Source organism: Anas platyrhynchos, chromosome 2 (genome assembly GCF_047663525.1).
Source record: "Anas platyrhynchos isolate ZD024472 breed Pekin duck chromosome 2, IASCAAS_PekinDuck_T2T, whole genome shotgun sequence".
NCBI lineage: Eukaryota > Metazoa > Chordata > Aves > Anseriformes > Anatidae > Anas > Anas platyrhynchos.
In genome coordinates this window covers 157,837,713-157,863,577 of record NC_092588.1, presented here as the reverse complement: position 1 = coordinate 157,863,577, position 25,865 = coordinate 157,837,713, and the positions used below count along the sequence as shown (strand labels likewise).

Genomic DNA, 25,865 nt, shown 5'->3' with positions numbered 1-25,865 from the left:
AATGCTGTAAACCCTTCAAAATAGATCCAGAACAAGAGCTCAGTCTATGCCTTTAACGACTTTCATCCAAATCCATTTAGGGTAAGTCAAGAACTGAATCCAGATCTCCTAAATCATCATGCTCTTACTATATCACTATGCTTCTTTCCATGAGCTTCTCTTCTTTACATGACTTAAGGATGCAGCTGATGATTTAACTCCTAATAAGATATATCTTTCCTATGTGGCTAAATATGTACATTATTTCAGAGTTTACATGTGTAAATCTAATCATGATTCAGATAATTAATTATAAAGAAATAGCTATTGGTTGATTGCCTAGACTAGGAATTCACAGGCTTGATTAGATCATTGGTTCATCTGTGTGTCACCTCTGACAACAATAAAACAGCAAGTTCACGAAAAAAAGGCAATGAGGCTTTGAAACTAGTAATCACAAAATTAGGTGACCCGTAGGTTCCTAACGCAACTGAAAAAACATACGATCTCATAGTCTGAATGAACTTTTGAATCACTTTTTCCTGGGCATTCTTTTAAAGGGATGTGTAATAAAACTCATCTTTTCAGTCTATCTAAATGCTTAATCTCATTTATCTATCCTGTAGAAAGAGACAGGTTCTGCAGGCAGGCAGAGACTTGTTCATAGAAAGAGGTTGTATGATTAGTTTTACATGTTCTCTCTTATCTTAACTGGAGATCCCCCATGCTCTGAGAAAGGAACATACATCCAACTTTCTGGATATTTCAACAGCTATTTCCTCTGTTTTTCTATCACCATGAGCAATGGATTAGACCCTTGAGGTTAATTCAAGGAAAAGAGAGAAATAATCTCCATGTTTGGTTCCAAGTGCGAGCATTTCTCATCCACGAGGAGTAAAACCTTTTTGCAGAGAGCCTGCACAATGTCAGCACATAGAACATTTGCTGGTGTAAATATTTCTCCTTAAAAGTTTTTCTTGAGCCTGTCCAGCCTCTCCTAAGCAGGACTATGTCAGCCAGGAACAAGACTTGCATGATGTCATCATATCACAAAAGAGAAAAGAACAGTAGGAAAACACCTTTCTTAGGGTTTTAGTTGAGACTTGTGTGAAGTCACCAAGCAAAGTGCAGCACGTTCCCTATCCTTTTCTGCCAAAAATATCACTCCCCTTAAACAGCCTGCTGCAGGGGCTCTGGGCCACCTAAATGTCACAGCAGCATGAGACACCTGAAGCTGTAGGAAATTGCCTAAAACAACGTGAAATAGTAATAATCTGTAATTGGGGAAGCAATCCAGATGCTTTTATCCTTATTCTTCCACGAGGGTCAGCCACAAGCTGAGGGTAATTGAGCTTGTACTTGTCTGACACAAGCAAAGCAAGGTACCCATATGGTGTTGTTGGCAGCACAACACTGGCTGCTCACAGGTGGGTAACAACTGTGTCTGGAAAGCACATGGCTGGGTCTGCCTGGCTTTTTGGGGCAGCAGGATTTTTCACCGTGCACCTGCCCAAAGGGCCACAGCGATATTGCAAGCAGGGGATGATGAGGGTTTCTTCATGTTGGCAGACAAAAAAAAAAACCAAAAAAAAAAAACAGACATCCCCTGGGCAAGGACTCAGGGCAAGGTCAGGCTAGACATGCGTTGAAACAGTGACAGAAAGCTGGGGAAAAATTTACTTGGGGGGAATGGGGTATGTGCTTTTTTTCTCTGCCCACTTTTAAATCAAGATCCATGGTTTTCCTGAAAGCATTCTGGAATTCAGCTGAGCTGTTAAGTCCTCTACTCACACTCAAGAAAAATAATTACTAGGAAAATTAGCACCACATTTCTTGGGGAGTGTTAAACTTTGAGCATATCAACTTTCAAGTAAAGCACAAAGAGATAAATCAACGCCCTTGAAAGCCAAAGAGAAGATGCCTGCTAATATCACAGTTGTTCGCTTAGCCCTGAGAGAAGGGCTTGGAATTGTTGTATCTCTCACAGATTTACTTCTTTTCAATTACAAAGGCAAAAAGCATTGTTGCCACATGACAGTAATGAGCCGGCCTCTCTGTTTAATTTTCTAATGGAGATGATGAAGTGCTGTATTGAGATATCAGGGATGTGTGCTATCTTGGGGCATGAAATGATTCACAATCAGCCATTGCAGCAAGAAGATTACATGAAAATAACAGAGTAGTTTTATATCTCCATCCTCCTATGCTTAGTGTGAGGCTAAAGCCACACAGGGGGCTAGATATTGCAATGAATGATGTTGTATTTTAACAGAATAGGTAAGTGAATAAGATTTTGGTACAGGAGCTTTAGGACACTGAAACTGAGGCCAGGAATGAACATGTCATTGCTAGTGGGAAGTTATGGGCTGTTGGATTTCTTTGCTTTTCCATCCAGGTCAGACAGAGCAGGCTGTGGAATTCGTCTGCTCTGGTTTGCATGTCCCAAAGCTAAGAATGGAGATTAGGCTCTCAGACAGTTACCCCAAGCTGCCTTCTGCACTGATAGAAAGAAAGAAATATCTCTACGGAGTGATTAATCTTATATTAAGACATATATTTCAGGTAGGTCAGATGAATGATCCTCTGCACCTGCATTTCTCCCATTAAGTACAAAGAGAGCCTGCAGCGACCAGTCTGACAAAGGGCCACGGAGAGCAGCGACCCCCTGAAGCAAGAGCCAGAGGCCAGACAATGTTCCCTAAGCTTCTCAAATGTCACCAGAGATCTACATTTAGGCATACAAACTCCCTCAAAAAAAAAAAAAAAAGGTAAATCTCATCCTTTGGAAGTAAGAGTGAAATTTTCATTCTCTATTAGAAGAAGTTTGAAGCCACGTTAGCATCGTTTCTGCTGTGCCTGGTAGATCTTGGATGTTTTTCAGGCTTCCAACCAGTCAGATGTTATTTGCTCCACTGGTAATTTATCCATTAAATGAGCCAGAAGGTGATGTAGCCATAATGTTTCCTGGGCCTTTGCTGGTGCCAAGTTTATTTCCACTTGGAAGAGCAAAGCTTATTTATTTATTTATTTATTTATTTATTTATTTATTTATTTATTTATTTATTTATTTAACTCTGTAGACAGAAACCTGGGAAGCTGAACATGCCTTAAGGGCATGCCTTGAGAACATGCCTGAGAGCACCACACTGCCAACAACCTTTCCGGAATTTGGCTGCTTGTGTTCAGGACCACATGAGAAGTAAAACACTTGATGGCCTTCAAAGGAGGAGTTAGAAGAAGCCTCAGGAGAGGCTCCCCTCTGCTTCACGTGGGAGTGACTTTCAAGCTGATGAGCTCATTCCTGGTTTTTGCCAGAGGTACACAGCGGTGGTGCTGCAGCTATGGCCATGGCAAGCCATGTGTCCCATTGACCTGGACTCAGACCCATGGATGTGGTGTCCCAGCTCAACCTCAGACCTGCCCCATCACTTCTGCTTTGTCTGTGTCTGACTTAGCCACCATGTGAGGATTGTTGATAACGAGGACTGCCGTTTAAAAATATCCATTCCCACAAGACAACAGATCACGATTTGGATTGTGCTTCCTTCCATGTGAGTTAGACATCAAAGCAATCCTCCTACAAAAGCTTAGTACATACCACAGCATCAGCTGAGCCTGTTAACTGATGGGCCCGTGTTCTCGGGACAGATGAATTACCGTATAAAACAAACCACATAAAACCTCCACGCGGTTTATATATGCAATGCGAGTAGCTTGAAGATTTTGTTTGAGATATGAATTTGTGTAGAAATATTAATTGCAACTCAGCTGAATGGTGATAAACTGATCGTGAATAGCGATTACTTGACCACTTTTGATTCTGGGTCCATAGGATCAAGCAATAGGAAGATCCAGTTAGTTGGATGAGATTTGAGGATTTGTTGCCATGCTTTTCTTCTGGCAGGCAGATGACTGACTTCAAGACTTGAATGTTTATTACTGATTCTCTTATACCCCAGGTAAAAGCTTTAATTGCTCTGCTATCAGACGATATTAAGTTTCATTCTTTCATGCCGTGGCTCTTCTTTTCCTTTCCAGGATTTCAGCTTTCATTTTGGCTGTTGCAAAGCCTTCTAAACTGCAGCCTAAGTCAACTGTTCCCTTAAAGTCTGATGCTGCTGTGATCTTAAACAATCTCCCTGTAATGTATTAGGGCCACATGAGTGCTATGGAAGGTCCACAAGAATATCCAGGCTTGAAATGCTGACATTATTCATGGTCTCTTTGATGACAGACTACACAAGGCAAAAGAAACAACCTGTGCCACCAAATGTAGTGGAGTCATTTTCAATTCTCTCCCTTTTTCTCAGCTTTTCTGTATTAACAATATGGTCTTGTGATACCATGATGATAGGCATCTTCTATTAACTGCAAAATTAAAACATCAGCTTCTTCTTTTGCAGCAACATGCTGTGGATTGCTTTGCTTTTCATCTGCTAAAAATCATTTTCCCATCTCTCCACCCTCCCCTTCCTTTTCAGTTATCTGACACACATGGCTGAATTCAGCCACTTATTTTTATTTTTGAAGGAACAATTATGTTTTAAATTAAAAAGCCTGGTCTGATTCTGCACACAATGTTCTTTCCACCCTGAAGGTTCAAGCTGACAACATATCAAACTATTTTTCATTGCTTCTACCACCCTGATCATAAGAAATGTAATTTTTCAAGAAGGCAACGAGCACTTTGTAGTGCTTTATGAAATGGTTGTTTTAAAGGAATCAACTTTTTTCCATCCATGATGACAAAATAAATATAGTGTTTTTTTATTATTTTTTTTTTTATTTTATTTTTTTACTTTCTTCAACAAATATTAAAGAACTCTGACTGGAGAAATAATGAGAAACTGAAACTTGTTCCTTTCTGGACTTTTACCATATTTTCTTTAAATTTGACAAGGGTCAATGTCTTTGTAATATCTACTGCTATTCAGTTTGGAAGAGCTGAAAAACGGCCCTCAAAAGCTATAATTTTAAAACGTCATCTGAAGTACAGGCACAAAGCAAGTATTAAATGTATAGTTCCTGCCATGAATAATTAGATTCCTGTCATCGTTAAATGATGACTGCACGTTCACTCTTGCTAGCTTAAGCTAAAATATTTTGCTTCATAATTAAACAGACTAACGGTATATACAAAAGACTGAAAGAAGCTTTAATGTCTTAAAACAAACATCCACATGGCTAAGTTACTCTGTTGTCTCTTTTCTCTTCCTTAAGTGAATTTAGCTATCAACTGAAACAAAGTTCCTTCCAATTTAGCTAGAGAGTAAATTCAAAAATCAAAAACTACAACAACAAAACTCAATTCTCCCAGGAATTAAGAAAGATGTAAATTAAATGTCTTTTCCAGAGACTGTCTAGCCTAGTATGTTAGCAAAGCTATGACTGAGAAGTGAACAATTTCATAAATTAGTTGGAAATTGGCTGTAATACACAGTGGGTTTGTTCTCTTTGAAGCTGAAAAAATATAGCCTGCCAATGAAGCATTTAATTAACATTTAGCAAAGTAGCCTGTGCTACCGTGAGTTAATTAGGCAGCCATTCCATTGTTAATAATGAAAGCAATTAATGCAGATGTATTCAATGGCAACTTAACTGCAGCACTCTTATTTAAATGCTCTTTGAGAAGGCTAAAGAGTTGCTTACTATATGACTAAGATGGTGCTTTAAGGAAAGAGCTACCATATTTTGGCAGTCCAAGCTACTCACAGAAGTGTTACTAACAGGGTAATTGTGATAATGTGAATTCATGAGGGCTACTGAACTCTTAAAGAAAATTAATGCTTGGGTGGCTGCTTGTAGACTGGCCCACCCTGAGTGCTTCTGGTACCTGAATTACCTCATTTAAAGGAGCTCTGCTGCTACCAGAGCTCCTGCTGAGCTTCTGGTGCTCAAGAGGAGGTTCCCCAGGCTCAGCTCCAGAAGAAAGTGGCTTTCCTTCTAAGGGATGTTCAGCTGCTTACAGGGCACGTACGTGCAGCCTGTCTCGGCTCAGCCTGGGAGTCAGGTTGTGGCAATGGGGATTTGGGATCTGTTCTCTTCCAGAGGGGGGAGACAGACATATGGATGGCAAAAATGCCAGACTTGGAGTCTGGATTAAGGATGGATTAAGTGCCTCTTCAAGATCCTTCTTAACCTTGTATTTTATTCTACTCTGTGGCTGTTCCTTCAAGGAAAATGTAGTACTTGGATTAATGTACTGATTTCCTAGCAAGCAAAAATAGGGGTGAATGAAGAAGGAGAGCTAGACTGCAGACTCAGTTGTGCCGATGTGACTTCATGCAAAGCATTTTTAAATATGTCCACCTCTGCAAAAGGCCCTAAGGAGATGCTGACAGAACTGTTGAAAGGGACAGGGGCTGCTTCAATATTTGCACAGCCATCAAGCTTAACTACACCTCTGCACAGGATATTTTCCCTGGTGTCTGGAAATGAGGGGTCTGTCCACACCATGGGGTCACATCAGCTGACCCCTCTGTACATCACAAGCTGCGAGGTTTAATTAATGCCTGAGTGAAATAACTCGTGTTGGACTGAATCCCACCCTACTCCAGGGAGAGCTGTTAAAGGGTGGAGAGTGTGGCAATACTTAATCGCCTTCCCTGACACATTTATTTCTCAAATTCTCATTTGAATTGACCTGGTTTTAATTTCCAGACCCTGCTCTTGCTCTATCCACTAGACTAAAAGTACTTTTAATACTTTTATTCCTTCTGAAGTCCTTCAATGCTGCAATTAAGTGGCCTTTTGATCTTCTTTCCAACAAGCTAAACAGACCGTGCTCGGTGAGATTCTTGTTTGAAGACCTTTCTCCAAGCATCAAACAGAGGTGAGGATTTTACTTATTTATTTTGCATTTTTATTTATTTATTTATTCTTTCAGAAAAAGTTTTAACGCATAGGCAGAAGCACCCTGACAGGACAGCAGTTAGAGGTGAAATCACCTTCTTACTTGTCATCGACCCTGCAAATACATTTAAATATCTCATTGATGAAGTATTATCCTGAACTGCTTTAGCTTTTTGCTTTCCTCTGGCTATATTAGCTACTAAGTTTTGCTGATCATCATTCAGTCACTGTCTGTTTATTCTGTAGATATGGTCTATATTCCTTGCTTCCAACCGTAGATCCTTACTTCCACCTGCATTCGTGGGATTTTGTCTGAATGAAATCATCAAACTCCCTCCATAGCTCCTTCCACATCCTTTTTGATTCTCTGGTCTTCTTGCAAGGGTGATGGATTTAACAGCAACTGTTTTGTATCTATTTTGAGCTCACTGGTGAAAAATTTGGGTTAAGGTTGGACCTTTCATTGAAACAAGTGTTTCCTTGGGAAATTTTGGTCTTAGTTAGATTTCTCAGATTTTGTGGGGGCCTCACAACATTGTGTGGGCCACAAAAGCTAGTCACCACCAGGAGCTCTGTGGAGCATCCCTGTAGATCCCAGGGCACTGTAGGGCACAGGTCATCTCATCCTTAGGGAGAAATCAAAAACAGATCAATTCCTGCTTGTTCTCTCATCTGGTCAGTCTAGACACCTGCCCTGAAGGTGTCTCTGGGTGCATGAGATGAGATCTAGTAGAAAAAATCCGCATTAGATGTTTTGGGTAGCACTCTGAGCTGTTAATTACACAAGCCCTAATTTTAAAAATCTTCTGATTCCTTATGCTTTCTCTGTATTTCTTGGGGTCATGCATGCTTGGTGCAATAGCTCCTGAGGCTAAGGTGGAGCGCTCTCCAACCTTCTTTTCCCACCATCAAGACCTAGATCAGGGATGGGATTTACCCTTGCAGGGGGTGGGAGATGTGGGACTGGTCCCTCTCCATTGCCTCCATGCAAGGAGAGGAGCTGTCACAAGGAACCAGCACCGCAGCTGTGTGAGGCAAGATCTAAGGATGATTCCTTTGTCTAATAAGGCAAAATGCCTCTTTTCGGGCATTTATTGAAAACATAATCATCTGGGTCTGACTTTTCCGCCAAACTAGAGCAAGCAATAAAACCCAGGGTCCCAACACCCACAGTTAATCTTGTAATTTGGGCAGATAAAAACCAGATTGAGATCTAATCTCTGCATCTCAGACCCGTGTATACCCCTAGACCTCATGTAGTGCCAATGATATACACAGATTTCACACAGTGAAACACATTATGCACAGTGCACAGGACATACAGAGATTTCAATTCATAATTGAAATGTAACATCGCTGTTACCTCCATTCATTTACAACAACTGAGGATCAAGGATGTGGGCTGTTGTTTACCTTGCTCAGGGAATCTGTGAAGTATTTATTGTTCTTTAGACATGTATTAGTTGGATTTTGCATGAGAAGGTGGCTTATGCCTGTTTTCTGCACTGGGTGGAGAAAGCACCCGGCTGGGGGATTAGGCATGAAATTACACGTGAAGAGCAAGTGGCAGTTAGAATTATGATTGTCTGTTGAAATAACAATAGTAATAATGAATCAGAACTTGAAGGCATAATCGAGTGGCAAATGAGTTTTGCCCAGGAAGGCAGAAAATCAACCTTTCATTTTCAGCTCCATAAAGCCATTCGCAAGTGACGCTCGTCCGGTGCAGATCTCAAGCACAGCACACCTGAGCCTCGTGCACTGTGCAGAACAGCAGTGCAGCCTCTCTTCGCAGTCCACATCCGTGACTCCACAGTCCTCAGACACAAATCTACACTTCCCAATCCCATTGCAACTGAGGTCGCAGAGCAGAAGAGAGGATGAGGTAGCTGGTCAGGATCCCACCTGGTGGGGACACCCGTGGGGAGAAGCTGTTTGGGAGTCTTGATGTTGTCCAAGGACCCCTCCTTCCCCTTGCAGATTGCATACACAGCCCTTTCCATGTGACCTGACAGCTCTCACATTTAAAGGAAACCATCCTCAGGCAATGATATCTCCAATATTTTAGCTGATTTGGGTCACAAATAAATCTTGTAGAAGACTTGAGCATATATACATGTGTCTGTGTGCATGGTAATGGAAGTTTAAGGTAACAGTACTGTACAAACAAGAACAGTATAGTTTATTATCAAAATAATCAACAATAAATAATATTTGTTGATCATTGGAGGGCATAAAAATGGTCCTTTCTTTGTAAAAGACTTTCTCTTAATCGCTCCTTTTTTGTACTTGGCTTGAGCTACATATGCTGGCGTCATGATGTCTGGGGACTTGGGCTACAGCATAGGCACATGCAAGAGCCATCCCTCGTCCTAAGTCATGTTCTGTGGTTGAGGACGCTATTCTTGCCCTTGCATCCATCTCTGCACAGAGTATTCCATGCACCCTGATGAGATTTTCTCATATACTGGGCTGTTAGTGAGGCAGCATTTAGTAGATAGATGGCTAAAGCCTCTTGCAAAAAGCACCATGTGAAGCATCCCTTAGCCAGCCTAAATTATCTGCGCCTCACTGCAAATTCTGCACATTAATGGAAACATCTGGACAGTTTTGCTATCCAAAAAGTAATGGTTATTTAATTGTGTAAATCTTTTTTTCTGGCATTTATACTTCAACACCCACAGCAAGTTGGTAAATAAAACCTCTAGCACTTCAAATTAAACTGCTCTTGGTTAATTGCATTCAAGATGTTCAACAGCTTTGTTGGTACGCGTTAAATAATACTTGATTACTGGGAACACATTTGTCCAATGTGAGCCTCCCTGATAGCAAACAAGCTTCTTTGAGCTTTCATGTCTGAATTTATATGTCAGGAGAGAAATTACTGATGTTTGTGGCCGGGGCTACACTTCCCCATTTGACTGGCATGAATGAGAATGGGAAAGTGCTTCTGGTAGGACAGAGATAGGGGAAAAAGGGATCAGAACTGAGCCTCCTACTTTTGCAATCAGCTTCTGCTTTAGCCCACTACTTTGTCCCTCCTAGTCCATATACGATTAATTTTCCAGTAGTGCTAGACCTGCTGTGGACTATATGTAGGATGTCCCTTCCCGTGGCAGGGGGATTGGAAATAAGTTCTCTTCCAACCCAAACCATTCTATGTGCAGTGAGCAAACCCATTTCCATGGCCCCAGAGCTGTTCCAGTGCCACTAAACCACCAGCACTGAATAATCTTCTGTTAATTAAAGATCCCCCCTACTCGTGGACGCAGAATGATCTAATGTGCACCACCGGCTTAGCTCAGCAGTTCCCTGGCATGGTCACAGAATCACAGACTGGACGAGGTTGGAAGGGAGCTCTGAAGATCATCTAGTTTACAAAATGATAACGAATGGGGGTGTCTTCCTGTCTGGGGTACCTGAAATTCCTCTGGTTGATTTTTCTACATTGGGCAGGCATGGCACAGATGAAATTGGACTCTGGGTGGGAGCAGAGACCTCCTCCCTCTTCATAGTACTCTGCCTGCTCCCACCACCCTCTTCATGCCCTTTCCCGAGAGGTGCTGCCCAGGTCCAGGATAGGACTTTTGGTGCAGAGTCTTTGATCTCTGTGGATGAAACAGGCTGTGCGAGATTCAGAGATTATGAGTCAATTCCATCCTATCAGTGTTGGGCCTCAGTTCCCCATTTACAGCTCTTCACAAAAAGAAAATGAAACGCCAGATAGAGCAACTAGATAACAAAGCTCCTGAGTGAATCAAGTCCTAATAGCTAATCCCATCTCTGTTGTCCACTGTTGTCTTATCAAGGCCTCTCTGAGAAAGAGAGAACCAGATGCAACCACAGTCTCTGCCAAGTGCTCCTGCTCGCCAGGGCCTCCTTCCTTATCAACCAGCACTGAGAGAAGCCATCCAGAGCAGCTGAACATTGCTAGGTGTGAAGAGACAGTCCTGATAAGGGTTTATTTCAAGGGACGCTGGCAGGAGATTTCCCAGCCTAATGGTCTGCCTTGTCTACCTGATTAAAATATCTAAGGGGGATAGTTTTCTTTAACAAAGGACAAAATGACTGAGATAAAATCTGGGGAAAGAAGAGCAACAGTGAGTTAACTTGCTCTGTCTGGTAACAGAGGTTTTCTTTTTCTTCTGCCCTCTCCAGATTTTCCTTTAGAGGAGCTGCTTAATTTAAAAATAAGCGTTCATGAGCATTCTTCAGTTACAGCAAAAAAAAAACCTTAGCATTCCTATTATTTTAATAGATGAAAAAGAATTGTACAATGATCAAAAAACATATTCTTGAGGGTTATATTTCCAACAACACCTGACTGATGTTCTGCACATACTATGAAGTTATATTTTCTACCATGGGCTTCTATACTCCCAAAGATTTTGTTGATTAGTTTGTTTTTGTGCCACGACCTGTACCCTATCACAGAACAGAAGCAAAGATGGAGAGGAATGGGTCTCAGGAGGAGCCTGGAGGATGCTTTCTTAAAGCATCTAAGAAAGCTGGCTATGAGCTGCTGCGGGAGAGGCAGAAAAGCCTCCTGCTACCAGGTGTGCAAATGCTCTGGCTGTCCTGGTCTCAAATAAGTAGAGTTAGGAGGCATCCTATTTGCTTTGTAACTCCCTAAAAATCTTGTTATGAGTTAGACGACCTCCTTAGCGACCTGCTGCTCTTTTCAGTGGTGTGTGTTAACAGTATAAGAAGGTGCCTTATTCTTTTCATTAAATAAGGAAATGTAAAAAGGTCTTGAATTTGGCTTTTTTTACTTTTTTTTTTTTTTCCCTGCCTTTTATTGTGTGATGACGCCATCTTGTGGAAGTTGCTAAGAGCAAGAGCTGGAAGCAACACCTGGATCATATCTGTATTTGCAAGCCCTATTGCTCAGCAGAAGCAGGCTTGGGGGGGTGGGAGAGCACGGAGGACCTGCACCCAAACTCGTTGCACTTTGGGATTGTGGCTGTGCAGAAGTTGTAGCCTGGTTTTCTGGGTGTCCTTTGGAATTATGATGTACATCCGGGACTGTATCTTGCAGGATCAACTGTCTTCTCTTTCTATTTCAACCAAAAGGAATCCAGCATGAGTGCTCTATGACCACTCAGAGTGAGGAAGGTAGGAATATCAAAAACATCTCAGGTCACCTCCTCATCTAAATTAAAATGATAAAGTAGACACACCTGTAAGGCCTTAAAGCTTTGATAACGAGGTCAGGTTGTTAGCCAATGGGATCATGCCCAGGCCCTGAAAAGGCCTGGAAATTGGCCTCTTTTTTTTAGTGCTATGAGAGAGAGGGTTGTGGTCTCTACAACCAGAAGAAAAAAAAAAAGGAATTTACCTAGAACCCTTTCAAGCTCTTGTCCCATGGGAAAAGAGTAATATTACTTAGCTTTCTGGACTGATACCAAGGTGGCTTTCAAGAGCTTGCTTCTAGAAAAACCTGTGCCTGCTGTTGAGATTTGGAGCTGTGCTGGTCAAGCTGGGGAACCACCACTGCTTTGGGGATCGCAAGGCTCAGGAGCAGGAAGATGTTGCTGGAGCAAGATCCAAGAAACTGGTGAGAACTGGCTATGGGATTCAGTCAATCTGGTGGTGTTAAATTTGAACGTTTTGATTTGGATGAGGGACTTGGTTAATAGTTGCTTTTTAATAGTTGCTTTCTTCATATAATGCTTATTTTTTATCATAAAGTTGGCTGAATACATAGCTTAAGCTGGTACAGCTGTTCTCAGATCCACTCTGCTCATTGAAAGAAGAGGGTTCTTCAAATAAAAAGGTTGTACTAGAGGAATAGTAGTACTAGAAGAGTAGTACCATAGACTGTCTCCCATCTATGTTGTCATGTACTTAATCTTTTTGTCACTCTGAGGCTCAGCAAGCCAAAACCCTCCAATTTCCTAGGAAATACTTTTCCACTTCTTAGTAATATGTCTGTAGCAGGCTGATGTAACAGACTTTTTTTTTCTTTTTTATCTCTGAACTACCTATGTGTATTAGCTTGATCTCAACCCTTAAAGCAGATGGTATTTTACGGAATTACACACAACCTGTTTTTGTCTAGATGTAGATCCTTAAAAGGATTTTAACTTCTCACTATCCACTGCTATCAACACATGAAGTACCTATCCCGTAACGTTCTTTGTACAGTGTTTTCTGTAATAAGTTTTGCTTCTGGGCTGTCACTAGATCAGTTCAATTTACAGGGGCCTTTGCTTCTTGCTACAGAGAATTTTAGGTAACAAAAGAAAACTGAGTTTCTTTACTGTAAGTGGTGCACCTTCTGATGGCTTACCACTCTTCTGTTTTTAGTAACCCTAAATAACCCTGTGATATGTAAACCAATTTCTAACAAACAACGAAGTCATCAGACCTACTGGGTGAAATATTTGTGACAAGGTAACACACCTAAACAAAAGGAAAGCGCATAAATAAACCCTATTGCAAGCATACTTGCATTGTGAATTTGGTGCTTATTTCAGGTGGTGCATGGAGTCACCTGGCTATGTTTACTCTCCTCTGTAGAGTTTCTTGAGATTGTTTGCCAAGGGTGTTGTGGCATGCGAGGAATTAGCATAAGCTTATTGATTAAGAGGTAAAATATGGGAGTGCTTATCCTGGAGGCTAGGTGCAGGGTGTGGTGCTAGCCCAGAAGGGGCAATAAGGGGAAAACGAAAGAGAGGAAAAGGCTGGTTTAAGCTGTATGGTTGCTGTGGTTTAAACTGCATGGGAACATGACAGGAAGGCTCTCGGGAAAGGACTGCTGCAGCAGCCAGAGAGGAGGCTGTGACAGCAAGTGACTTTACCCCGTATCAGCAGAAACAACACACACACCGCAGAGCAATCAGATTTAAATCAGCACCACATCTAGAGGTAGCACCAGCAGCAGTTCTAGCAGCAAATGAAAACCTAGCAGGGAGTACTAGCTATTAGTTTTCTGCACTGCTGTGCTTTTAGAGATTGCCCAGCAAGCCCATTCCCTGCTGGCAGCTTGCACGTGGCTGCCTTGTTTTGGAGTGTGCTCATCGCTTATGAGGAGTGAAAGCAGAAGTTATGCAGAAAGCTGAGGCACTCAAGGTTGTCCTCCTGCATAATGCTTCAATGTTAGACCTATGAAATTAATTTTAACAAGCCATTAGCTCCATAAGCCAGAACATGGAGAAGGCAGTAAAAAATACATAAATGCCTGGAAGATCTAGGTGTGTCTAAGCCCGAGTGGCTAGGTGACATCCTTCCTGGAGCAGACAAGGATTTGAGGCAACCTCTGAGCTGACTGGGTTTACCTTGAGGGCTAGGGACAGGCTCTGGATGTCTGTTCCTAACAGGGCAAAGAGCAGGTGCAAGGGACTTCTAGATGAGTCAGTGTAACTTCATTTCATAGACTGAGGTTGGATGGGATCCCTGGAGGCCGCCTAGTCCCAAACCCTTGTTCAAGCAGGGCCACTGAGAGCAGGTTGCCCAGGATCATGTCCTTTCCTGGAAAGAGGCTGGAAATGAATTAAACTCTTTGCAAATGACTAGAGGGTGATAAGAAGATGGGGAAATCAAAGTGGGTCTATCGATTTTTATTTATATCCAATTAATCTATTTTGTGTGTGTGTGTGTGATTCTAAAGTTGACTCAGGGAGAGAGCAGAAGATATTTCCTTTGAACTTAATAGGGTTATGGGCCTGCCCTAAATGATATTCTCATAATCAGACTTATGGCAGCAGTGCACAGTGAGGATGGTTTAAATATTGTTCCCCAAGGATGAGCTGCCTGGGGATGAAGGTGGATGAAGACTTTCAGGTGGGGAATCAGCTGCACCCAAACAGCCCCTCCAAGTGTGCTAGGAGGGCACCTGATCCTACTGCATCCACCAGGTCTGAGTCGGTGGCTTCCTGATGACTGGATCCAAAAAGGACTTCTTTAGGTCTTGAAAACCCTTCTGAAATCAGATGGGGAGTCTGGACAGCTGGGATAGCATTTAAGTACCCTAATGCTAGGTCTGGCTGTGACCACAGACCCCTTGGGGTTTCTTATCTTAGCATGTGGGACAGCACCACAAGAGGTCATATATGGCTTATCTAGGTAAGACAGGGCAAGACCACATCTGTAAGATGTATTTGAGCCTGAATGCGGTACTGCAGCTGACAAAAGTCCCACGTGTGGCACGGTCCTACAGTTTCTCTTTTGTTCTGGGATGCCACCAGCTAATGCATTACAGGGTGGAGCTGCTGCGGCTGGCTTGTGGTTCCCTCAACCACCTCATCTGCCTCTCCCTTCCTGGGGGAGGAGGAAGCCAACAAAATACCCTCGGTGCTGCCAGGCACCGCAGAGCCTCAGCCCGTGCCTTCTGTGTCCCTCCTCGGGCTGGCTCAGAGCCTGGTCCCAGGTAGGGTGTTGCTGCGGTGGGTGCAAGGCAGAGAATTGCCACTTACTGACTGCCAGGACAAAGATGGCAAAGATACCAATCACCTGCCAGAGGCGCAGCCCCCAGATCACCACCGTCTCCGAAGTGACAGGGTCCGGCTTCTTTTTGGGGGGTTCTGTGGTGGCCTGGGAAAGAGAAGGGGAAAAAAAAGAGAAAAATGGCTTAAGGTTGGCAAGGGGAAAAATGCCACCGAGAGGAGCTGGTGAGCCCTTGTCCTCCGGGCTTACAATAATTCAGATATCTTCAGGGAATGGAGACTTCTCTAGAGGTTGTGTCTAAAGCTTTTGTTGTTTTGAAATATCTCAGGTGTTGTCAGTTTTTGTGGTTAGGAAATAACAGCAAAAAGACTTGCTTTGTCAAGTCCCGCTTTTTTCCTAAAAAGTTCAGCTCCTTGGGTCAGGAGGAGATCTTTTATAGTCTTAAAAGGCTTTTTTGAGGCTTAGCTGTGAAGAACAACATAAAATTAATAATAACATAAAGTTATTTGTAACGGGGCAGGCTAGGGTGAGGAGAGACCTCTGGTCACCAGGTGTGACCCTAGCGCTGGAGCAGAGCCATGGCCAGGCACAAGCAAGGCTGTAGCTCAGGCAGGGACCAAGCACTTGAGCTTAGGGTTAAAGCAGCTCCTACAGGGTGGAGCTCAGCCTTTGCTGGGCTGTCCCAAGCAGCTGGACCTCTAGGGGTGGGATGCTGCCTTGCTCCTTAGCCCTTGTGTCCACACCTTGCACTCTCTGATTTGTGTTATAACATCACTCGGTGCTTCAGCTTCCCCTCTTATAACAGGATTTTTGCCTTGAGATATTTTGAAGGCAGATGCCATGTGAATTTGATACAGGAGCAGGTACTAGGGCCCTTTTATAAGCTGAGGAAGGACGCTTTAGTTAAATCCCTGCTATAGGGCCCTAACTGCATTATCAGTGGGGAATGAGAGGTTGATGGACCCATGAAGGGCAGCACAGGCAGAAAATCCTACAGCATATGCTTTAATTGTACAAACAGCAGAGCTGAAATAGATGGCTATTTGAGCTGCATTTAAGTGCTGGGGATACAAGCACATTGCTTTAACCATTTAAAGTTAGCCTCATCAAGCAGAGATGTTAGATTTCATGCAATACAAGCATGAAGTGTTCCAAACAGGGCTGGTCTGGACTAGAGGCTACGGATTGGTAGAGCTCAGATTCCCACAGCTCCGGGAGTATTAGAGATTGATTTGATGGAGGTAGGTGAACATACCACAGGGAGATTAAACAAAACAGGCAGCACCAAAGAGATGAGACTAAAGCTAAGAGCAGGGATCTTCATATTAAATACATTTATAGTATATAAATTATACACATCAGGAGTAAACAATCAGCTGTTTGCATCAAGGAAGTTAGCTCAGCTGTATTTGTTAAGAGTCTTTGTGTTACTTGAACATGTTAAATGTGTAAATGCCATTAAATTGTGCTGTGAGTCCACGAGAAAATCTTTCTTGAATGCCCTTCCCCATTTAGATGGAAACAGGACAAGGACCTGATGGCTTCCATAGAAGCTAGGTGTTGACAAATGATATAGATAAGTCTCATTGCAGACACAGTCCTGAGTTTTTCTGTGCCTTGGTTCCCCTCCTCTGAAATGGGGATAAGTATATTTCATGGGTGTGTTAAGAGGATAAATGTTACATCAGATGGGTTGTCAAGACCAACTCTGGAGGTCTCAGTGCAGTGGTGATGTATTAGGTTCACACACATCAGCAAGAAGCATTTATTCTCTTATCTGATGGCTCAGAAGATCAGAGGTTCACAAGCCCTCACTGCCAGTGAACTTTGTTATGATGTTCTGTGTTGCGGCAAGTCAGAGTTAAAACCTGCTAGCGACCTTTCAGAAGCAGGTGTTAGCAAAACACCTATATTGGCTTATGTCTGAATGTAGAATCTGATCTGAGTTGGCAACAGCCTTTTGATATAAGCTGAAAACACTTTGTTTCTGAAAACCAAACAGGAAAAAAAAAAAAAAGAGAAACCCTCCTAAACACACATCTGACTCCCTGCAGTGCCCTCCCCTTTCCAGCCCAAGAAAGTGCTGTTAAAACACAGCTGTAATGGATACCAGAGAGCTGGGGCTGCTCTCCAATTACTTGCCTATTTATGCAACATAAACCATAATTCAGTCTTTTCCTAATGAAGGATGCTTCGGAGTGCTTTGTATCCCAGAGGATCCTATTCAGAACCCATCCGTGGTGGATAGGGTTGCTGTCTGAGCTTGGCTCTTCCAAGCCACTCAGCACCACGTGGCCTTGCCTCGCTGCAGTTTGTGACTGCCAAACTTCTCTTCTAGTGCTGGGCATGGAGCATCCAGCACTCAAAACCCAGAACTGCTACAGCTAAACGAAGGGAGAAAGGATATCTGACTGGGGTGGTGTGGTCCTGTCTGGAACAGTCGAATAGGAATCTGTGACAGTCACCCCTGGAAAAAAAAAAGTAAATCCTTTTTCAACCATAAGGATTCTGTATGCTGCTTACAAAGCATTCAGTAACACTGAAAATAAATCAAAGAAGCCACAGTAAACAGCAATCCTGGGAGAGCAATCAGGGCAACAATTTAGGTTCAGAATAATAATTGGAAGTTAGACCAACAATGACCTAATAAATTTAGATTGCTGACCCCAGCGATCTGAGTTTATTTCCTGCTGTCTCTGGCTTTCCTTGCTACTGATCCTGGGGTTAACCTCTAGGGTAGCCTCAATCTGAATCTCAAATCATAGATTTTTTCTCTTTTTCCTGTGCACTACTCAGTGTGACTTTGCCCTCTGAGGGAACAAGAACCCATGCTCAGCACCACAGATTGGAAGTGGTGGCACCAGTTTTCTGCAGTGCACACAGGCTTTGAGTCCTAATTACTGCCTTCTGTGCTCATCTCCAGCAAGAGCATCAAGAATAGGATGTGTTCGCCTCCCTGTGTGACTTCTGCATGGGACAGACTCATGCAGCAGAGTAATTGTAATCGGAATCAGCAAACTGAAGCTAGTCTGCACTGACAGCATTAAGCACGGAGCTGTGGGACCAGAGGTCCTTGCTGCTTTTGCCTGCCAAGCCTTGCAGTATTGGTCTTTTTGCTCTGGGGACCTCAAAGCACTTAATGCATCACGTTTACAGAGCCAAAGCAATATTTCCAATTCAAAGTAAATTAGCTGAGACAGGGGCAATTAAAAGATGTTCTCAAGATCACAGTGTGGATCAGGAGCTCTGAAGCACTTGCCATCAACTTATGGCCATTTCTGGAAGGAGCTGTGGCTATGGGACAGCATCTTTCAGTGAGACAATTTGTGTTGGAGGGGAGAAGAAAAAGCAGGGTTGAAGATCTCTGCCACTTTCCTTGCTTTCACAAAAGCTTTTGATGTGAACCAATACATAAAGCAGAAAATATCTTAAATATTTTAAGACAGGAGTGCAAGGGGAAAAGGCAGGAAGCAAGGCTGCTGCTGGGTCCTGGCCATTCATGCAGATGCTTTGGTTTAATCACTGCAGCTCTTCATCTCTTCTTCATGTTCATAGAGTGAGGGTTGAGAATGCCAGGACAGAAACATGGAGTGAAGTTACTGTAGCATAGTGGTCAAGCTACCACAGCTTAATTAATCATCAGATAGAAGCTCATCTGATGAGCAACTGCCTGTGGGCATGCACAGGGACTTGTAGCTGAGGGCTGAGTCTGCATTGCTACACGTCCTAACCAAGGAAGGGGTCCAAATGTTTCAGTTGGTCGTAAGGTGCAATGCTGGCCCACGAGTCATCTCCAAAAGCTAAGAGAAATGTACATCAAGAAGAATAATATATTAATGAAAGCAATTCTTAGTAGCTGCAGGAAATTGGAGCTGTGGGTTTGTGCCTAGCAATATATGTCAAGATTTGGAGGTGCTGATTTGTGCATGGGAATAAATGTCAGGATTTGGAGTTACTGATTTGTGCTTGGCAATAAATGTCAAGGTAACAGTGATTGGATCAGGGACAAAAGGAAAAGATATAAGGAGGCTGAAACAGCACAGAAATGAAACTGTGGGGCAGGGCAATTCTTACACACCCCTAAGGAGAAAAAAATACCAAAAACCTGAAGCTGGTCCTTGCAGCTCTGTTGAGGGTGAATTTGTGCCAGTGCATTCCAGAACTGGAAGATGTATGGATGGATGAAGAGGTTATACTTGGTATGAAGGATAACAGCATGGCTTTTTCTACACAAGGCAGCTGCAATGAATTAAAGATTCCAGAAGACTGGAGGCAGTAAAGAAAACTCCTGCAAGAGCTATCAGGCTTTGTCTTTAGGTGCAGGAGGGTGTTAGGAAATGCTCAGGTAATTATTATGATCAGGGAGAGGCTTTGGGGCAAGTAGATGAGAAAATATAAAAGAAAATTATGCAAACACCTCACCATGATGTTGGTACCACATAGGTATCTCGGCACTATTTATGGGAATATGAAAAAGCTGAGGCTCCAGAAAGAAAAAGAAATGAGCAGAAACAAGTAAATGAAGGGTTACAAGTAAACTAAGCTCCAAGGATGTTCTGTGCTGAAAGAGTGTATAAAGACATTACAGCAAAAAGAAACTTCCAGCCTGAATTTAAACGTAAAGGAGATGATGGAGACCTTGGTAAATATTCCATGTTACTTTGATGGAAGACCTGCACTATCTGGAGCAGCAGATAAAAAAACAGGCAGCACAAAATAAGATTAGACTGCTGGTGAATCCAGCTCCTAGCCAACACCAATTATGAATATTAGCCCAAAGCCAGACCATTGGTTTGGGTGTCTCTTGCAGGACGGTGGAATAGCTCCTTAGCCTCTGACTGTGTCAGCTGCATATCCCACAACAGCTGGCGTCACTTGTTGATGCCAGTAGACATAAATACACGTATATTTGTGTCTTGCATTTCAGGCTAAATCTCTCCCTCTGAAGTAAATGCATCTGCCCTTACTTAGGAGCTTAAAAATGTGCAGTACAATAGTTAGGTCTCAGCTAATTTTTCCAGGGTTTTGGTATGGCTATGAGAAAGCAGCACTCACATAAAGCCATCCACCTCATTGAGGCATCCTACTGAGAAGTGATGAATAAATTAGTATTTATTTCTCTTTAGCAATTAATAGTGGAGCCTATAGTGATTAGCTCAGATCTGACTGAGGCTAAGCTAAGGCTGGGCCATGCTGACAATACCCTGGCCCCTTTCCTGCTTTTCCACCCACCGTAGCAGGCTCCCCTACCTCTGAAGGCACAAATTCTGCTTGTGGTGAAAACCACACCATCCCCAAGCCTGCTGTCCCCAGGTATTGTGGAAGCTCCCAGGCTGGGAGCAGGCAGAAACCACACCATAAGGAGCTGGATCCAAGCTGACGTTGGGCTCTCAGGTCTGTAAAACATCTACTAAACCCCAAAACACTAAATCATTTGCAGGCAGGTTGCCTTTTCAGGTCAGAACGGTTTGACACTGTTTCTCCTAGCTAGAAAACATTCACATTCACTTTTTCTGATTCATTTCAGAAATGAGAGAGAAACTGTCAGTGGTGACTGGGGCGGGGTGGGCAAGCAAAGGTACCCACCCCAGTGGAAAAGGAGACAGCTTTATTTGCTTCACTAAGCACCAAAGAAAAATGGAAAAATGGTAAAAGGTGCTACTTTTCAATTTTTTATTTTATTTATTTTTTTAAAGCCTCCTCTAATTAGGCTTGACTGGTGTTGCTGCTTTGCCTGCAGCATGGCTGGGCTTGGGAAAACTAATAATGTTTAGTCCTAATCTTGTTTGATTGCACCTATCTAAAGGGCACAGATGTTTATGAGGTACTGTGCTTCAGACAGATACACTCCATCCTAACTCCCTTCTAAGTAACAGGAAAGATGTGGACTACCTGAGGATGGGCGTCCTTGTAGGCAAAACCCACCCAGAGAGGCCAACAAAATCTTCCTGGTGGTGGGGAGCCCTGGCATGGTCCAGATACTGCATCCAAAATACAGTGATGATAATAAGTCTGTGGCTTCACAGGTCAAGGGACAATATAATATGATGGTGTATTATGGTGGGAAGGGGGAAGAGCAACCATAATGATTTAATTTAAGTGTAATAGCTGTTAAATCTGGTGTTTACTGCTAGATTACAGTGTAGATGTAGCTGTTGCCCTGGTCGTGAGGCTTGCTTGCACAGGAACAGCTCCTGGGCTGGCTGAAGGACCCCTCTCGTGGTCTCAGACCTTCCACGTTACCCACTGGAACCCTTTTTTTTCATACCTGGACCAGTTCACAGCCCTGTGAGCACCAGTTTAAGATTGAACCCTGGTGTTTCTTTTTGAACCCTGGCCTGAAATGCTTGTATCTTCCTTAAAGATGCCCTTCTTAAAGCGAAGGCTTATCTCTTAAATCATCGTGTGTGTTGCTCGTGTGTGTCTTTGTGCACTATTATTTTCCTTTCTGTGCTATTATTTTATTGTCAGCTGTTGGGTTAAATCTATGCATTCACATGGGAAATCAACCTCAGGAATCCACCTGGTAATTTCACCTACCTCCTTTTGAGCTACAATCACACACAGGTATTTTTAGATTATTGCATAGAGTCACATCCATCACATTCACTTGTAGGCTACAAATGAGGTCTACTGTCCCTCGAGCCCAACAGTATACCACTAAATATAATATAAACTAAAGATATTCATAACTAGTAAAAAAAGTAGTTTATTTTTCCCTGCTATCTAATCTGTATTGCAGCTTTTTTGTGGAGTCTAAGCTGGAAAGTGGGGGGATCAGAAACATCTTTATTTTTCTTGCTGTATTGGTGGAAAAAACAGTCAACAACTTCTAGTCTGATGGAGTTTCTGAAGAGTTTCTTTTACATAACTGCCTAGGATCTAGTTTTACCTTCTAACTACAGAGCTCCAAACACCAACTGAGAGACTAAGAATGTATTAAAGATACAGCAGATGCAGAATTTGACTCAGTAAGGGGAAAATTGACTAAACCATGTGCTGAACGCCAAACACCTGCTACTTATTCCCACCTCAGGGTCCAAATGCATACGTATTCCAAGCCTCTTAGAGGTGAGCTGATGCAGAGAAGAAGAAAAAAATAAAATAAAAGTCATGTTCAGAGGCTTTAAATACCTTCACTCTCCCAAGTGGAAAATATGCACAGGTCTGCACATCTGAAAATGCTTGGGCATCGCTAAACAAGGTCATGGTCTTGGTTCCTTACTCCTTGTTGTGGGGTGTTTTTTTCCTCACTGAAATGCCTTGATGTCCAGTCCCTTTGACCTTCCCTCTGTTTGCTCTGATGCACTGGCTTAGCATAAATTGAATTACTGGGGATAACTGCATTGTATAATTATTTGAAGGAAAAAAAAGTCCTTGCAGAGCTTTGGAGCAGCCTGTAATTCATCTGCTTTAAATACAGCAACTGGCTGTTCATCTAATCTCATTTTTTGGATACCTGGTAATTAACCTGTTGTACAGCTTGAGTTTCCAGACAGGATTTACTCCCTCCAGCACAGTATAAGAAGCAGTCATGTTTTTTTCAGAGAGGCTGGTATATGTAAAACAGACAAGAAAAATCACACCTGTTTTATAACGATTTTCCTAGTTTTGACATTTATCTTTGTTCTGCTTTGGCATCAGGACAAATCCTGGAAAATGTGTGTCTCTGAAACATCTGTCCTCTAACTGAAAGTGTCAGGGTGCTTATTCACGTGGCTGTCTTGGTGTTGGAAATGACAAGAGAATGTTATTTTATTTTTTATTTTTTAAGTCTTCCTGGTGAGGTAGAAGCTGAGTCTGCACACTGACCTGGCTTCAGCAAAGCATGCCTTGTTAAATGTGCTCTGTAAGAGAAAGTTCTGCCTGGGCAGTCACCTTGAGAGCTGCTGTAGGCTGAGCAGCTCGGGAAAATGTCTACATCAGGGTGTGTGTGCATTTGCAAAGGAGCTTATGGGCTCCTGTTTGGCTTGTTGGGATGTTACAACATAGTCAGGTGGGTTGATAGACCCACCAATACTAAAATACTGTATTAAGTAAATTTAAGTTGAGGCATCTGGAAAGATAAGGCAGAACCTGGGCTGTAGGGTGGGGATATGAACATGGCACTGCTCCTGTTGCCTCTGTTTTGGAGACAAACTGCTAAAATCTACAGACCAAGGGCTACAGAGATCAGTAAGGCCAGGTGAGGGGCAGGGCTGCCAAGGATGCAACTCTTAAACTGCTTGAAACAAGATGTTCTTTTGCTAGCCTATTAGAGCCCTTAGCACAGACACAGCACAGCTGCAAGTTTTAGTTGAAGCAATCAGAAACGTGAGCAAAGCAAGCCCTGCTGTATGAACACGCTGCTCATCAACACCGTAGCGCTGGGGTTCTGACCCCAGAACAACGCAGTGGCTGCTTCCAAAATGGTTCAGGCTTCCTTAGTTCAGTAAAGTGATAAAGAAGTTGAGGCTGCTCAATTTTTTGCAGCTGTAATTACAGGGGACCACCTTGTGGACAAGACTTCTGAAAATGCCAGCAATGAAGTTGTTACGGCTGCCAGGGCAGCAGTGGGTGGGGAGCATCGCCTCCGAAAGGAACATTTTCTCTGAGCTAGGGGAAATGAGGGAAGACGGAGGAAGAAAAATGCAGCCCAGCCACTTACTCTGTACAGGTACATCCATGGATAGGATCATGCCTGGTCCTCCTCTGTCCCTGGGCCCCTGATGTGGGCCACTTGTTGGACAGGCAGTATTGGGCTAGAAGATGCTGTGCTGGGACTTTTTGTGCTCTCTCAAGTTCTCTTTGGGGATTAAAGGAGCAGTTAAGTGCCAGCTGTGATCATCTTCAGCTGCTGGCATTTTAAAAGCACTTTCTTTATAGGCTGGGCCTGCAGGTAGCAACAAATATCACCCGAAGGAGCCTCTAGGTCCTTGGAGCCGCCTTAAATTCCCTGCTTTCTGTCCCTCCTGCCCTCCCTGGGTAACCTGCATGGAAAAAACAGGATTTCTGGCCACCCCTAAGCCCCCTGATCCATAAAGCAGGCTGCTCCTTACCTCGATTAACTGTGCCACGGCAGCTCTGGAGCATGACAAGAAGAGGGAAGAAGGCTTCATCCAGCAGAAAGGATGCTTCAGGGGTGGATCCCACGCCATCTTCTCTCCCTGGTGCTGTTGTAGCCCAAAGCAGGAGAGGTGATGAATAACCGAGCCAGCTCTCAGCAGCGTTCAGCATTTACCAGAAGCCGTCACGTGCTGTCCCGACCCTTCTTTGCTGCCTTCCTTCCCAGCCCAGCAGTCACAGAGCCGGGAGTCATTAATTAATTAATTAGGCTGGTGTCGCTTACAGGGTGCTCTGCTGCTTCTCTGCCGGGGCTTTGTGCAGGGGGGATGCAGGGAGCCAAGCAGCGCTCAGAGCTGCTCCAACAAGAGGGAAGCTATTTATTCATTAAGACCCTGGCTTTTTTTTTTTTTTCCTGTCTGACTGATTCCAGCTCTCCTGCTCTTGTTCTCCCTCCCTGCCTGTTGAGAGCAGTCTCTTCCCCTAATGAAAAAGGGCTGTAAGCCAAGCTGATGCATCAGCAGCACCGCAGCTGCCCTGTGCTAGCAGAGCCCGGTGTTACTGGAGATGAGCTCTTGGTGTCTCAGGATTTAAAAGCATCGTTCATCCCTGAAGGGTCTCGGGGATGTGTTGCTGCTGTTTGCAACTTCATCTGGCCTTCAGGTCTTGAGGGAGTGGAAGGCAAATGGGAAGAGCAGCAGAGCCAAACCTTGGGCCACCAACTGAAAAAGAGGGCGAGGAGGAGAATGTTTGGACAAAATGGGTTAAAATACCTGCTTTGCTGGATTAAAAATACAGAAATCTTACAGATCAAGTCCCAGTGAAGGCGCTGAGTGCATGCTGATGAACTTTTCAGCTATGGCTATCTTATTTCAGAGGAAACATTCAGTGTTGGGGCTAGGATGCTTTTTCATTTCAAAGTATTAGGAGAGTTGTTTTCAAAGGTCCAGTTCTGAGTCCAGTTACCAGAGAACCAAAAGGAATCACAAAATTGTTTAGAAATCTCCCTCCATTCTCCATTGATATAGGAAACATAAAGTTTTGGTGTCTCATTGCCAAGAGCTCTTAAAGAAATAAAGATCTGGGCTTGTTTGCTTTTGAAATGTCATGATCCAACCACATGAGGACACATCCATCCTGTCTTCTTGTATTTTGGGATGGCTGAGTTAACTGTATCCTCCCATACTCAAAGTATTCATATTATTTGTCGTATTCTGTGCTGGGAGAAGCCTGAGATTTTAGGTCAGAAAGTAAGCAATGAGGTTTGTGAGGATCTAGTCACTTCTACTACTGCCCTCTAGCACTTTTAGAGAACTAAGTGCAATTCCAGGAGAAATAGCTATGTGGCAATTTAATATTTTATAAGCTCAAATAGGCAGACCAAATTTAAGGCCTGCCTGCTGATCAGATGGTGAAGATTCGAGGAATATGGAATTAAGCCAACGCATCCACTGCCCTGGAGGAAAAGCAGCATTAGGTCCTCTGCTGCCTTTGTGCAGGTTCACATGGTGATGGCTTCTGGTTCATGAGATGATATTTCATGCTTGGAAAATCGGTGTAAGGATAGGGTCTGGTGGAAAGGTGAAGCAGAATGCTGTCCTGTG

General features: G+C 43.2%; 2 protein-coding genes across 4 annotated transcripts in view; one reads left to right on the top strand and one right to left on the bottom strand.

Moving 5' to 3' along the window:
- The window catches only part of TMIE (transmembrane inner ear), a 31,145-nt gene extending 6,633 nt beyond the window's left edge, over window positions 1–24,512 (bottom strand). For 2 of the 3 annotated variants that reach the window (XM_072033938.1, XM_072033940.1), the window contains exons 1-2: window positions 24,258–24,512; window positions 15,249–15,366 (exon numbers count right to left, since the gene is read on the bottom strand). In XM_072033938.1, the coding sequence (XP_071890039.1) occupies window positions 15,249–15,366; window positions 24,258–24,356 (217 nt within the window). In that variant the 5' untranslated portion in view covers window positions 24,357–24,512. The remainder of the gene's footprint in view (window positions 1–15,248; window positions 15,367–24,257) is intronic. The other variant, XM_072033939.1, reaches the window with a different exon arrangement.
- Window positions 12,126–25,865, top strand: part of ALS2CL (ALS2 C-terminal like) — a 59,542-nt gene continuing 45,802 nt past the window's right edge. Inside the window, exon 1 of the mRNA XM_072033918.1 lies at window positions 12,126–12,388. The gene's annotated coding sequence lies outside the window, so the exon portion shown is untranslated. The remainder of the gene's footprint in view (window positions 12,389–25,865) is intronic.